At 38.8% G+C, this 14,133-nt stretch overlaps 1 protein-coding gene across 6 annotated transcripts in view; it reads right to left on the bottom strand.

The window, feature by feature from the left end:
* The window catches only part of SCLT1 (sodium channel and clathrin linker 1), a 219,893-nt gene extending 205,820 nt beyond the window's left edge, over positions 1–14,073 (bottom strand). For 3 of the 6 annotated variants that reach the window (XR_004182683.1, XR_004182684.1, XM_031664270.1), the window contains exons 1-2: positions 13,518–13,631; positions 2,621–2,688 (exon numbers count right to left, since the gene is read on the bottom strand). Coding sequence is in view for 3 of the 6 variants with exons in the window: in XM_031664270.1 (XP_031520130.1) it covers positions 2,621–2,688; positions 13,518–13,551 (102 nt within the window). In the remaining 3 variants the exon portion in view is untranslated. Of the gene's footprint in view, positions 1–1,674; positions 1,852–2,620; positions 2,695–13,517 lie in introns of those variants that run through there. The other 3 variants (XM_003899182.4, XM_031664271.1, XM_031664272.1) reach the window with 3 other exon arrangements.
* Between the last annotated feature and the right edge of the window lie 60 nt (positions 14,074–14,133).

Here is a 14,133-nt window from a genome sequence, read left to right as displayed (position 1 = left end):
CTGCTTTCACAGTCTGGCATTGAGTGCCTAAGGCTTTTCCAGGCATATAGTGCAAGTTGGTGGACCTACCATTCTTTGGTCTGGAGGATGGTAGCTCCCTTCTCACAGCCCCACTAGTCAGTGTCCAGTGTGTGGATTCTGTGTGGGGGCTCCAGCCCTACATTTCCTCTCTGCACTGCCCTAGCAGAGGTTCTCCATGAGGGCTGTACCCCTGCAGCAGGCTTCTGTGTGGACATCCAGGCATTTCCATATATCCTCTGAAATCCAGGCAGAAGTTTCCAGGCCTCAACTCTTGTCCTCTGCGACCCACAGGCTTAATACCATGTGGAAGCTGCCAAGACTTATGGGTTCCACCCTCTGGAGCAGTTGACTGAGATGTTATCTGGGACCCTTTTAGCCACAGCTGGAGCTGAAGCAGCTGAGACACAGGGAGCAATGTCCTGAGGCTGTGCAGGGCAGTGGGGCCCTGGGCCTGTCCCACAAAACCATTCTTCCCTCCTATGGCTGCAGGCCTGTGATGGTAGGGGCTGTGGTGAATGGCCCCAAAATGCTTTGAGGCATCTTCCTCATTGTCTCAGGCATTCAGCTCCTCTTTTTTATTTTTATTTTTTAATATTTTATTATACATTTGCAAATTTCTACAGCCAGCTTCAATTTCTCCCCAGAAAATGAGTTTTTCTTTTCTATCACATGGTCAGGCTGTAAACTTTCCAAACTATTATGCTCTACTTCCCTTTTAAATATAAGTTCCAGTTTCAGACCATCTCTTTGCAAACACATATGTGTTTTAAAGTTCCACAGATCCCTAGAGCAGGGGCACAAAGCTGCCAGTCTCTTTCTACAACATGGCAAGAGTGACCTTTACCCTAGTTCCCAGTAAGTTCCTCTTCTCCATCTAAGACCTCCTCAGCCTAGACATTACTATACATATCACTATGAGCATTTGGGTCACAACCATTCAACAAGTCTCTTGGAAATTCCAAGCTTTCCTTCATCTTCCTGTCTTCTTCTGGGCCCTCCAAACTGTTCCAACCTCTGCCCATTATGCAGTTCCAAAGTCGCTTCCACATTTTCAGGTATCTTTATACCAATGTCCATTCACTGGTACAAATTTTCTATATCAATCCAATCTCACGATACTATAAACATCTGAGACTGGGTAATTTATAAAGAAAAAAGATTTAGTTGGCTCATGGTTCTGTGGTGCCAGATGAGTTGGTCTCCCTTGTATGAGACACCTATGGGGAGCCATGGGGAGCCTCTGAGGAGAAGAGTCTCCTTATTGCCTTCATATCTTTATGCCCTGAGAGCATAATAGCTCAGCGGCATTCCACAGGTTGCTCAGGGAGATAACACTCCCTTGAAGCAGTGGAGTATAATCAAACATCTTGGCTCCTCCTGAGACCCACTCCCACTTGTTTCAATCCCTATAAGTTAAAGATCTTAAGTAGTTTAGACACACACCTTTGCTCAAGGAAATTCACAGAAACCTGCCACTGCTATATATCTTATTGAATGACTCACGAGTACTCCTTCATTGATTAATCCTTTTCCTCATCGCTTCCTACCCGTCCCATCTGCGCTAAGAACAAAGATCTTGTAAACCAATAAATTAGGCGCAGAAGAGCTCTGGGCCATGAGCAAGCCTCCAATGTTCCAGTCCCCTGAACCCACCTTTTAAATGCTTATTCTGACTCTTTCTAACTCCTTTGTCTCCGCTGAACTCAGGGTACCCGCCAGGTGGTGTGGGGCTGGTTTCCCCAACAGAGGCTGTACAGGAAGCATGGCTGGGGAAGCCTCAGGAAATGTTCAATCATGGTGGAAGATGAAGGGGAAGCAGGAATGTCTTACCTGGCCAGAGCAGGAGGAAGAGAGAGAATGGGGAGATGTTACACACTTAAGACCACCAGATCTCATGAGAACTCACTCACTATCATGAGAAGGGAAAGGGGGAAATTTGCACCCATGATCCAATCACCTTCCACCAGGCCCCCTCCTCCAACACTTGAGGTTACAATTCCATATGAGATTTGGGTGGGGACACAGATCCAAACCAAATTAAGTTCTAATTATAAAATGCATTTATGTAAAAGCAAAACACTCCTATTTGCTTCTATAGAGAGTCACCACTAACCTATGAGTCATTACCTTCCTTTAAATATTCTGTAATGCAAAGTCCACCAATAATTATACCTTTCTGGCTAAAGAATTTTTTAAACACAATATTTAAATAAGAAGATATGACAACCAAAGAAAAAAGACATTTTCAAAAAACCATATATTATTTACAATTTGCATTAGTTTATGCTTCTGTCATAATTTATGAGAATGCACAGAATTAAAACACAGAACTAGATGTATATTGAGAAACAATTTTAGGATGTTTCAAAATTCGAATGAATTCTCATTTTAGAACTCAGACATTTTATATATCATATATAATATATAAGCTCCAACTCTGGTTGGGGGAAAAGGGCAATTTCTATTGACAAAAGATTTACTTTCATTAAGCAAAAACAAGCTTTCCCATTACAGGAGTCAAAGTTGTAAGCCAAGTTTCAAAGTGCTGTAGGCAACTTCACATGAGAATATTCCCAAGTAGAATTTATAATTTACATACCTGTACAGATGAATATTTAGAAAAATTTTCCATTTGATACCGCCTAAAATCTTCATTTAGTCTTTGATCTGAAACAAGGGGGAGAACAGATTTCAGTTCATTGAGTAATGTTCAATTCTTTAAAACTAGAAATACAGTAATCATTTGATGTATCCGATGCAAAACGGGCTAGTCTCCACTGCTTCTCAAGAGAATATGAATCATCAATTTCAATACACCATTTTAAAACTTGAAAATAGGCCCTTTTCTATATCTAAGCCAACAAATCACTGCCAAAGTCAAAAAAAAATAACATCTGCCAAGAACTACCTTTTCTGATTTCATAAACATGAATTCTCAGTCTCTGCTGGCGTGCTCTTCGGGTTAATGAAAGTAAAATATATTCTCCACATCTTATTCCTGCTACAAAAATTGAGAAGCATTGGGAAGATAAGCTATAGTCATATCTTTTAGAATTCTTAAAACCAATTGAAATTTTGAAACTCTTCCAGGACAAACCTCCACCTTGAGGAGAAATTGCAGGACAAAGAATCCAAATTAAACAGGAATGGGTAAGAGACAATGGGGGAAGACCTTTATTCACCAGAATAAAGGTGAGAGGTCCCGGTAATAACAAGGCCAGCCCAGGCCTGGTGGCTCATGCCTGTAATCCTAGCATTTTGGGAGACTAAGGCAGGTGGATCACTTGAGGTCGGGAGTTCGAGACCACCCTGGCCAACATGGCAAAACCCCATCTCTACTAAAACTACAAAAATCAGCCGAGTGTAGTGGCACATGCCTGTAATCCCAGCTACTTGGGAGGCTGAGGCAGGAGAATCACTTGTACCTGGGAGGCAGAGGTTGTAGTGAGGCAAGACCGCACCACTGCACCCCAGCCTGGGTGACAGAGTGAGACTCTAAAAAAAAAAAAAGAAGAAGAAAAGAGAAAGAAAAAAAAAGAAATAACAAGACCATATTTTTATTTACACCAAGAAAAGTAACATACATACAACATAGTACCCAATAAATTTGCAATCACACATTCTTTTCAAGATCACACAGAACATTTAATGTTGATTATTTACTGGTAACAGAAAGTCTCGATAATGTTCAAAGGGCTGAAACCAAAGACAGTATGTTACCTTACAACAGCACAATAAAGTTGGTATCAAGAACCAAAAAAAACAACAACAACAAAAAAGGAAAATCCTCTATATCCTCTATATGTTTGGAAGTTCAGAAATCACTTTTGGCCAGGCATGGTAGCTCATGCCTGTTATTTCACTGCTTTGGCAGGCCAAAGCAGGAAATCACTTGAGCCTAGGAGTTTGAGGCTACAGTGAGCTGTGATTGAGTTTGAGGCTACAGTGAGCTGTGATTGCACTACGCTCCAGCCTGGGCAACAGAGCAAGACTCTATCTCAAAAAAGAAAAAAAAAAAAAAAAAACGGAGGAGGAGGAGGAGGAGGAGGAGGAGGAGGAGGAGGAGGTGGAGGAGGAGGAGGAGGAGGAGGAGGAGAAGAAGAGGAAGAAGAAGAAGAAGAAGAAGAAGAAAGAAGAAGAAGAAGAAGAAGAAGAAGAAGAAGAAGAAGAAGAAGAAGAAGAAAGATCTCAGGAGGAATTACAAAATAAATTTTAAAGTATTTTGAAGTGAACAATAGTGAAAATGTGATACCTCAAAACTTTCTTAAAAATCTGTAGCTTTAATTGCATATACTAGAGAAAAAGTCTGAAGTTACAAATGCATTCCAAGAATTTAGAAAAACAGCCCCAAATTAAATTCAAAGAAAGCCAAGTGGAGTAAATAAAGATAAGCCCAGAAAATAAAGAAATTGAAAATAAACTAGCATAAAATGATAAAAACTATGTTCATCTCAAAGTTATTTTTAAAGAACATCTGATGAAATTCAAGATATATTCATAATAAAGCCTTAGCAAAGTAAGACTATAAGGGAACACTGTTATTATAATGAATGCTTATGTAAAATACACAACAAACATCATACTTATGAGTAAAAATGTTGAAAACTTTCCCCCGAATTAGGAATCACATAAGGATAAATTCTTATGACATTTACTCAACACTCTATTGGAGGTCAAAGTTAATGCAGTAAAACAAGTAAAAGATCTAAAAGGTATAAAGGCTGGAAAGGATGAAACAACTGTCATTATTCATAGTTATAAGTGCATATGTGATTAATCCAAAAAAACCACAGATACATTCTTAAAAATCAATCATTAAGATTACAAAGTTGTTAGATACAAGGTCAATATATAAAAATTAATTATATTTCTAGATACTGGCAACATAAAGTTAGAAAACAGTAAAAGATGCTATTTATAGTACCATAAAAAAAAATCAATGCCTAGGAATAAATACAATAGAAGATGTTTAAGACTCCTACACAGAAAACTACGGAGTGTTTCTCTGGAAAAAACTTTAAAATTCATATGAAACCAAAAAAGAGACTGAATAGCCAAAGCAATTCTAAGCAAAAAGAACAAACCTGGAGGTATCATGTTTCCTGACTTCGAACTACACTACAGGGCCACAGTAACCAAAACAGCATGGTACTGGTGCAAAAAACAGACACATAGGCCAGTGGAACAAAATAGGGAACACAGAATTACAGCCACATACCTACAACTATCTGATCTTCAACAAACCTGACAAAAACAAGCAATTGGGAAAGAATTCCCTACTTTAAATGGTGCTTGGATAACTGGCAAGCCATATGAAAAAAGACTGAAACTGGACTCCTTGCTTACACAATATATAAATAATAACTCAAGATGTATTAAAGACTTAAATGTAAAACCCCAAACTATAAAAACCCCAGAAGACAACCTAGGCAACACCATCTGGACATAGGAGTAGGCAAAGGTTTCATGGCAAAAATGTCAAAAGCAATTGCAACAAAAGCAAACACTGACAAATGGAAACCAATTAAAATTAGGAGCTTTGGCATAGCAAAGGAAACTATCTACAGAGTGAACAAGCTGCAGAGTGGGAGAAAATTTCTGCAAACTGTGCATCTCACAAAGGTCTAATATTCAGCATCTATAAGGAACTTAAATTTACAAGAAAAAATACCATTAAAAAGTGGGCAAAGCTCATGAACAGACACCTTTTAAAAGAAGACATATATATGGTCAGCAAGCATACGAAAAAAAGCTCAACATCACTGATTACTAGAGAAATGTAAATCAAAACCACAGTGAGATACTATCTCACACCAGTTAGAATGGTTATTATTAAAAAGTCAAAAAATAACAGATGCTGGTGAAGTTGCAGAGGAAAAGGAACATTTATACATTTTGGTGGGAGCGGAAATTAGTTCAACCATTGTGGAAGACAGTGTGGTAATTCCTCAAACACCTAAAAACAGAAATACCATTCAACCCTTTAATCCCATTACTGAGTATACATCCAAAGGAATATAAGTCATTCCACCACAAAGACACATGAGCATGTATGTCCATTGCAACACTATTCACAAGAGTAAAGACATGAAACCAACCTTAATGCCCATCAATGGTGGACTGGTTAAAGAAAATGTGGTACATGTATACCATGGAATACTATGCAGCCATAAAGAACAATGAGATCATGTCCTTTGCAGGAATATGGATGGAGCTGGAGGCCATTATCCTTAGCAAACTAATGCAGGAACAGAAAACCAAATACGGCATGTTCTCAATTATAAGTGGGAACTAAATGATGAGAACACATGGAGGGGACCAACACACACTGTGGCCTATTGGAGGGTGAAGGGTGGGAGAAGGGAGAGGATCAGGACAAGTAACTAATGGGTATTAGGCTTAATACCTGGGTGACAAAATAATCTGTACAACAAACACCCATGACACAAGTTTACCTATATACCAACCCTGCACATGCACCCATGAACTTAAAATAAAAGCTAAATTTTAAAAAAAGAAAAACTATTAATCACAATACAAACCTCTTTTTTTCCCTGAGTTTTCAATTAAGAAAAAAACTAGATCTGCGTCCTCAGTAATTAAAATAGGGTAAGAAGTAAATTATGTATTAATAATGAGGGAAACACTTTCAATCTTCATAGATTGACTATAATCTGAAGAAAATTTTACTGTAACTTAAATTCTGTTATTTCCTTCATTCTACAAGTACTTATCTCACTTATTTACTTTGCATTTCCTGAATATATGAAGATGCTGGTGCATGTATGTATATATATACACACACATATACACATTCATTGAGTTTCAATTTGCTAATATTTTATTTTGGATTTTAGTTCCAACATGCATAAGTGAAACAGGTCTACAGTTTTCCTTTCTTGCAAGTATGCTTTTTGTGTAGTAGTTAAGAAAAGAGACACTGAAACTAGACTGCCTGGGTTCAAATCTCAGCTCAGTCACCTACTAGCTCTGTTAACCTTGAATTTGTGAAGGCACTTATCCAGAGGGTTGAGCTATCTATAGGTATCTATAGGTACAGCATTGGGTATGAGAATTGTAAAGGAAAATCAACCAATCATGGCATGAGGTGTTACTGGGCATCAGCTATAGAGAAGCAGGGACATAATCACATTAAGATTACTGACAAGAGCAGAAGGACTAATGGGTAATGGTTACAGCCTGTAAAAGACACCAGTAAAAACAAACTAGGAAGCAGTCAAGGAAGTAAAGAAAATGAAGGGCTCAAAGGATAGAGGTCTGAGGAGGTCAAAGAACAGTTATAGTAGGAGTAACATCCTTGAGTTTAAGACATCAAAAAGTAGTATAACTTGAATAGGACTTCTGCTTATACTCAAGAAGAAATACCATGGACCACTTTTCTGCCTGACACATGAAAAAGCAAGAAAATAAATCATCAATGTCTTACAGTACACTAGACATCAGACAATGATAATCAGAAACATGAAACAAATGAAGTAAGCCCTATGACTGCCCCACCTTAATGACTTAAGAGACTTTCCACGGCCATGATACGGGGGGAAGAAATGCAAGTGGAGATCACTGGACTCTTATTAAGAGGTGGAGCTGAGAAGTAGTGGAGATTAAGCAAACTAGAATTGGCAGGACAAAGTATAGAAGACTGCACAAAGAAAGAACCCTAGGGAATGTGAGATCTGTAGAGGTTCTTCTCGAGTACAATACAGAGTACTGAATAGCTCTTTATTAATTAAAGAAATTAAGTTTGTATTTTAAAACTTTTTCACAAAGAAAACTTCAGGTGCAGTTCGCTTCACTGGTGAATTCTATCAAATATTTAAGGAAGAAATAACACCATTTTATACAAACTCTTACAGAAAGTTGAAGAGTACAAAATATTTTCCAAGTAATTCTATGAGGCTGGCATTACCTGAGATTAAAACCAGACAAAAATATTGGGAAGCAGGGGAAAAAAAGGCACTTTAAGAGGCTGAAGTGGGAGGATTGCCTAAAACCAAGAGTTCAAGATCAGCCTGGGTGACAAAGGGAGACCCGGTTTCTACAAAAAAATAAAAATAAAAATATTAGCCAGGTGCAGTGGCACATGCCTATAGTCCTAGCTACTGAGGAGGTTGAGGCAGGTGGAAGGCTTCAGCCTAGGAGTTTCAGGTTGTAGTGAGCTACAAGTGTACCACTAAACTCCAGCCTGGGTGACAGTGAGATCCTTGCGCAAGAAAGAAAAAAAAGGGGGGGTGGGGAGAAAAAAAGAAAAGAAAAAAAGCTTCATAGGTTGGGCATGATAGCTCACGCCTATAATCCTAGCACTTTGGGAGACAAGAGGATCACTTGAGCCCAGGAGTTCAAGACCAGCCTAGGAAACATAAGGAGACCCTATCTCTACAAAAAGAAAAAAAAAATAGCCAGATATGGTGGCATGTGCCTGCAGTCCCAGTTACTCAAGAGGCTGAGGAAAAAGGATCGCTTGAGCCCAGGAGGTTGAGGCTGCAAAGAGCCATGACTGTGCCATTGCACTCCAGCCTGGGTAACAGAGGAAGATCCTGTCCCAAAAAGAAAAAAAAGCTTCTGAACACACTAAAATTTTAAGCAAACATTTATAAAATAAAATTCAATAATAATCGAGAAAGGATTATACATCATGAGCAAGTAGAATTTATCCCAGAAAGGCAAGGTGGTTTTAACATTTGAAATTAATCAATGTAATTCACTCTATTAACAAATGAAAAATGAAAAAATATCTGATAATCTCAATGGATGCAGAACAGCATTTTTAAAAATCCAGCATCCATTTTGATAAAAACTCTCTGCAAATTAAGAATGGAAAGGAACATTCTCAACATAAGAACATCTATGAAAAACCTACAACTAGTATCATACCTAATTCTGAAAGATAAATGCCTTCCCCATAAGATCAGGAACAGGACATGGATGTGTATTCCTACCACTTCTGTTCAACACTGTACCAGAGATTCTAGTCACTGCAATAAGGCAAGGAAAAGAAATAAAAGGCATCCAAATTGAAAAGAAAGAAATAAAACTGTTTTTATTTTCAGATGACAAGACTATCTACATAAAACTACTGATAGACTCTACAAAACTACTAGAGCTAATGAATGAGTTTGGCAAAGCTGTAGAGCAGAATATTAAAAAACATTATTTCTCACCACACATCTAAAGCCATCTGATATTTGACAAACATGACACAAACAAGCAATGGGGAAAAGATTCCCTATTTAATAAATGGTGTTGGGAAAACTGGCTAGCCATATTCAGAAAACTGAAACTGGACCACTTCCTTACACCTTATACAAAAATCACCTCAAGATGGATTAAACACTTAAATGTAAGACCTAAAACTATAAAAATCCTAGAAGAAAACCTAGGCAATACCATTCAGGACGTAGGCATAGGCAAAGACTTAATGTCTAAAACACCAAAAGCAACAGCAAAAAAAAGCCAAAACTGACAAATGGAATCTAATTAAACTGAAGAGCTTCTACACAGCAAAAAAAACTATCATCAGAATGAACAGGCAACCTACAGAATGGAAGAAAGTTGTTGTAATCTAGCCATCTGACAAAGGTCTAATATCCACAAAGAAACAAATTTACAATAGAAAAGCAAACAATCCCATCAAAAAGTGGGCAAAGTATATAAACAGACACTTCTCAAAAGAAGATATTTATGCAGCCAACAAACATGAAAAAATGCTCATCATCACTGGTTATTAGAGAAATGCAAATCAAAACGACAATGAGATACCATCTCACGCCAGTTAGAATGGCGATCATTAAAAAGTCAGGAAACAACAGATGCTGGAGAGGATGTGGAGAAATAGGAATGCTTTTACACTGTTGATGCAAGTGTAAATTAGTTCAGCCATTGTGGAATACAGTGTGACGATTCCTCAAGGATCTAGAACCAGAAATACCATTTGACCCAGCAATCCCATTACTGGGTATATACCCAAAGAATTATAAATCATTCTACTATAAAGACACATGCACACGTATGTTTATTGTGGCACTATTCCCAACAGCAAAGACTTGGAACAAACCCAAATGTCCATCAATGATAGACTGGATAAAGAAAATGTGGCACATATACACCATGGAATATTATGAAGCCATAAAAAAGGATGAGTTCATGTCCTTTGCTGGGACATGGATGAAGCTGGAAACATCACTCTCAGCAAACTATCACAAGAACAGAAAACCAAACACTGCATGTTCTCACTCATAAGTGGGAGCTGAACAAGGTGAACACGTGGACACAGGGAGGGGAACATCACACACTGGGGCCTGTTGGGGGGTGGGGGACTAAGGGAGGGATAACATTAGCAGAAATACCTAATGTAGGTGACTGGTTAATGGGTGCAGCATACCACCATGGCACATGTATACCTATGTAACAAAACTGCACGTTCTGCACATGTACCCCAGAACTTAAAGTATAATAATAAAAAAGAAATGTTATTTCTACATACTACCAACGAAAAATCAGAAACTGAAAGTAAAAGAATAATACCACTTACAGTAGTATCAAAAATTTCAATACACAGGCATAAATCTAACAAAAGATGTGCAAAACCTAAACATTAAAAACTACAAAGTATAGCTGAGAAAATTTAAAGAGATACATCAATGAGGTAAAAAAGAACCAATTTTACTTTAAAACGTACTATAAAGCTGATATAATTAAGACAGTGGGGTATTGGTGTCCAGATAAGACAAATAAATCAGTGGAAAAGAATAGAGTTCATAAATAGATATATACATATATAAACAACTGCAAAGGAGCAAAAGTAATTCAATGGAGAAAGGGTAGTTTTTCCAATTGGGCATCCAATGCAAAAAAGTGGCCTGGATCCTTACCTCATGCCTTGTATAAAATTTAACTCTATGAACCATAGATGTAAATGTAAAACCTAAAACTATAAAACTCCTAGAAGAAAACATAGAAGAAATCTTTGCAACCTTGGGTTAGGCAATGATTTCTTACATGACACCAAAAGCATAATTCATAAAAGAAAAAATTGACTAATTATTTCATCAAAATTAAAAATGTTTGGGTCCAACACTGTTAAGAGAATGAAAAGAAAAAAATGAGTCCATTACCACTCTGCCAGTGAGTCTCACACCCCACTAATGAATGAATTCTTAGTTCCTTAGATTGATAATACAAGTACCTCTTTGAACAGGTTCCTAAAAACTAACTGATCTTTCCCAGACAGAGGTGGAAGAACAGTACACAGCAAATATGCTACAAGCTTACTCTACTAGTAGCCTGGTTGAGTGTGGAGCTGCCTGTTGTTATGATATGTAAAGCTGAAATAGTAATTATCAGAGGAAATGTCATGTGGGGTTGCCAGTTGAGAAGTACCAAAACAAATGGTCTTGACCTAGGCTCCCAAATTCAAAAGGAACAAAGAGACAATCGAGATCAACAGAAATCAGTGTAGAAAAAGTCAGAGGCAGGTGGAAAGAAGACCATCTATCTTTATCTGGGCTGGTATTTGGGTGGGTCACTTAATGGAATAATCCACCACCTTCAAATGGCATGCAAAATCCAGTTAAACAAAAAAGCAGAGCAACGCAGACACTCAACTCTCATTCTTATCTCTTCATGCATACGCTACCATTCTAGGCTCCGATTCCCTGAATAAAACCAGTTATTTTAAGCCTTTGAACCATTCCTTCTTCTGCTCCTTCTGCTTGAGATTTCCTTCTTGCACTCCACTTGTCTTCTGTGGAACTATTAAATACCACTCATTTTTCAAAAAATGTTACTATGCTTCAGTTGTCTTATTTGTTTCCCCCTGGTATTTGGATCTCAGTTTTATCTAAGAATTCTGGCTGGATCATTCTTATGAAATTAATAGTTTCTCACTGCTTCAAGTACTCTCCTGACTCTAGCCAAACTCCTCATCAACCAACTCCTGTCCCACACCACTCTTATGGTGGCCAGTTAGCTGTTCTTATGGGATGGGGATATTCTCACTACAAACCTAAGAAATAATGCTAATGTTATTGTGTCATTACAGTGTCATTAATTATTTTAGATAACATATACCATGTACTTAAAATGTGCCAGACACTATGCTCACTGCTTTTTCATCATCTCATTTAAGTCTCACAACTTCAAGAGGATTCTTGTGTTCTTATACTCATTACACAAATGAGAAAACTGAGGTGCAGAAAAGCTAGGAAACTTGCTCGAGGTCACAGACCTGGAAAGAGGTAGGCTCTGAGCCCAGGCAGACTAAATCTAGAGGCTGAGTTCTTAACCACTGGTCTATAATGCTGCCAAAACGGGACTTACTACCTTTTTCCTAACTTCCCTGTTGCTCAAGCAAAAACGAAGCGTCCTCTACCTCTTTCCTTCAAATCCCCTGATCCCCAATCTCCCTGTGCCCAACTTAGTTTACTTCTTATCTGAATGATGACAGTAGTCAACTAACTGCACTCTGCTATAATGCACATTCCCCATAAAAATCAGACCGGGCCTTCTAAATTACAATTTGATCATGCCACTCTCAACTGAATTCCTATAACCCATGCAGTGGTCCAAACTCCTTAGCACAGAGAAGACAGGGCCCTTCACCATCCAGCCCTTTCTACTCCTTCGACTGCACTTGCCATTTCCCTATATAGATATTCCAATTCAATTTACATCAATATTACATTCAAACCAGCCTTATTGCAAATCTTTAACAAAGCATATTCCTAATGCCCTCAGTGTCGCAAATATTGTTCTATTTGGGATGCCTAGAGTTTTTATATACTAAATTCATATTGGTATTGCACGTTTCAGCCTAATAGCACCTTCCTTGAACATATTTTAATAATAATCGTGTAACAGTTAATATTTAACTATTACATAACAATAAATTAACAATGTATCAGATACTATTCTAAATCCTTTACACATTTTAATATTCATTTAATCATTCCAACAATTCCTGAGACTGTGGCAAAAGAGTCAGCAGTTGCTGCCACTTCAATATACTTTGGAATACATTTCCCTCTCCAAATTAAATTCTTAAGGTAAAAAACTGTCCTGTTTATCTTTGCAGCAGCTGTTCTTCTATGGTGTCTGGTACATAATAGAAACAGGAGTTCAATAAACATCTTTTTAATAAATGGCCAGAGAGCTGGGCCCCTAGGTTTTAAATGCACACTTGGAAACTCTTGCTGGCCATTAGCCTTCTAATCTTCAGAGCACGAGAGGAGCATAACAAACATGTTTAGCGTCTAGCAGAATTCTGTGTAAGCCACAAGTACCACCATACGGTTCTGCTTAAATATACACATATCCTCACGTATACCATCAAGCTTTTTTTTTTTCCCTGCAACTAACTTCTTTAAATTTTTACAAATTTAAATGTACCCAACCAGCATTCCAAAAAGATTTGTCGGTCAACGACGACAATATTAAACATTGTATGTGAATATGAAGTCTCAAAAAAACATGGAGCTTACTTTGCTCTCTCAGAAAGTCGATTTCTGTAGCCATTTCGATACAATTTTAGTTTGGAGTTTTCACCACCTTTACCTTCCTCTGAAAGACACAGAGCTTGCTGTGCGGGAAAACAAAACTAAGCCAACGCTCGGTTGGTTGTCAAGCGCCCCAGCGGTGCAATCTGCATCCTACTCACGCGGCATCTACAGCCCCGCCACGCTTCCTTCCCCCGCGCCCCAGACGAGTCCCAGGCCCTGGAGAGAGACTGAAGATTGCTGGGGGCGCGCCAGGTGAATTCTGTTCCACGTTCAACCGAATCCCACCCTGGTGGGAAGAGGACTTGCTCGATACAGGCGTCCCGCGGGTCACTCTGGGTCTCGTCGGGCCACCTAGGAGAGTGCCGCGGGAGCTGGAGGGCAGCCTGAGAGCGGCGTTCTACGCGGAGCGGCGTGGGTTGGAGAAGACGACGCCAACACGGCTGGGAAGCCCCAGGCCAGCAGCGGAAGTCCACTCGGCCCGCCCTGCGACTTTGAAACCGGTGCCCCGAACCACTCCTTGGAGACGGTGACGCCGCTTGCGTCATCACGCGGGCGTTGGCGCTTACGCCATCGCGCGTCCTAGAGTCCTAGCACGCTA

Source organism: Papio anubis, chromosome 3 (genome assembly GCF_008728515.1).
Source record: "Papio anubis isolate 15944 chromosome 3, Panubis1.0, whole genome shotgun sequence".
Taxonomy (NCBI): Eukaryota; Metazoa; Chordata; class Mammalia; order Primates; family Cercopithecidae; genus Papio; species Papio anubis.
This window is presented reverse-complemented; position numbering and strand designations above follow the sequence as displayed.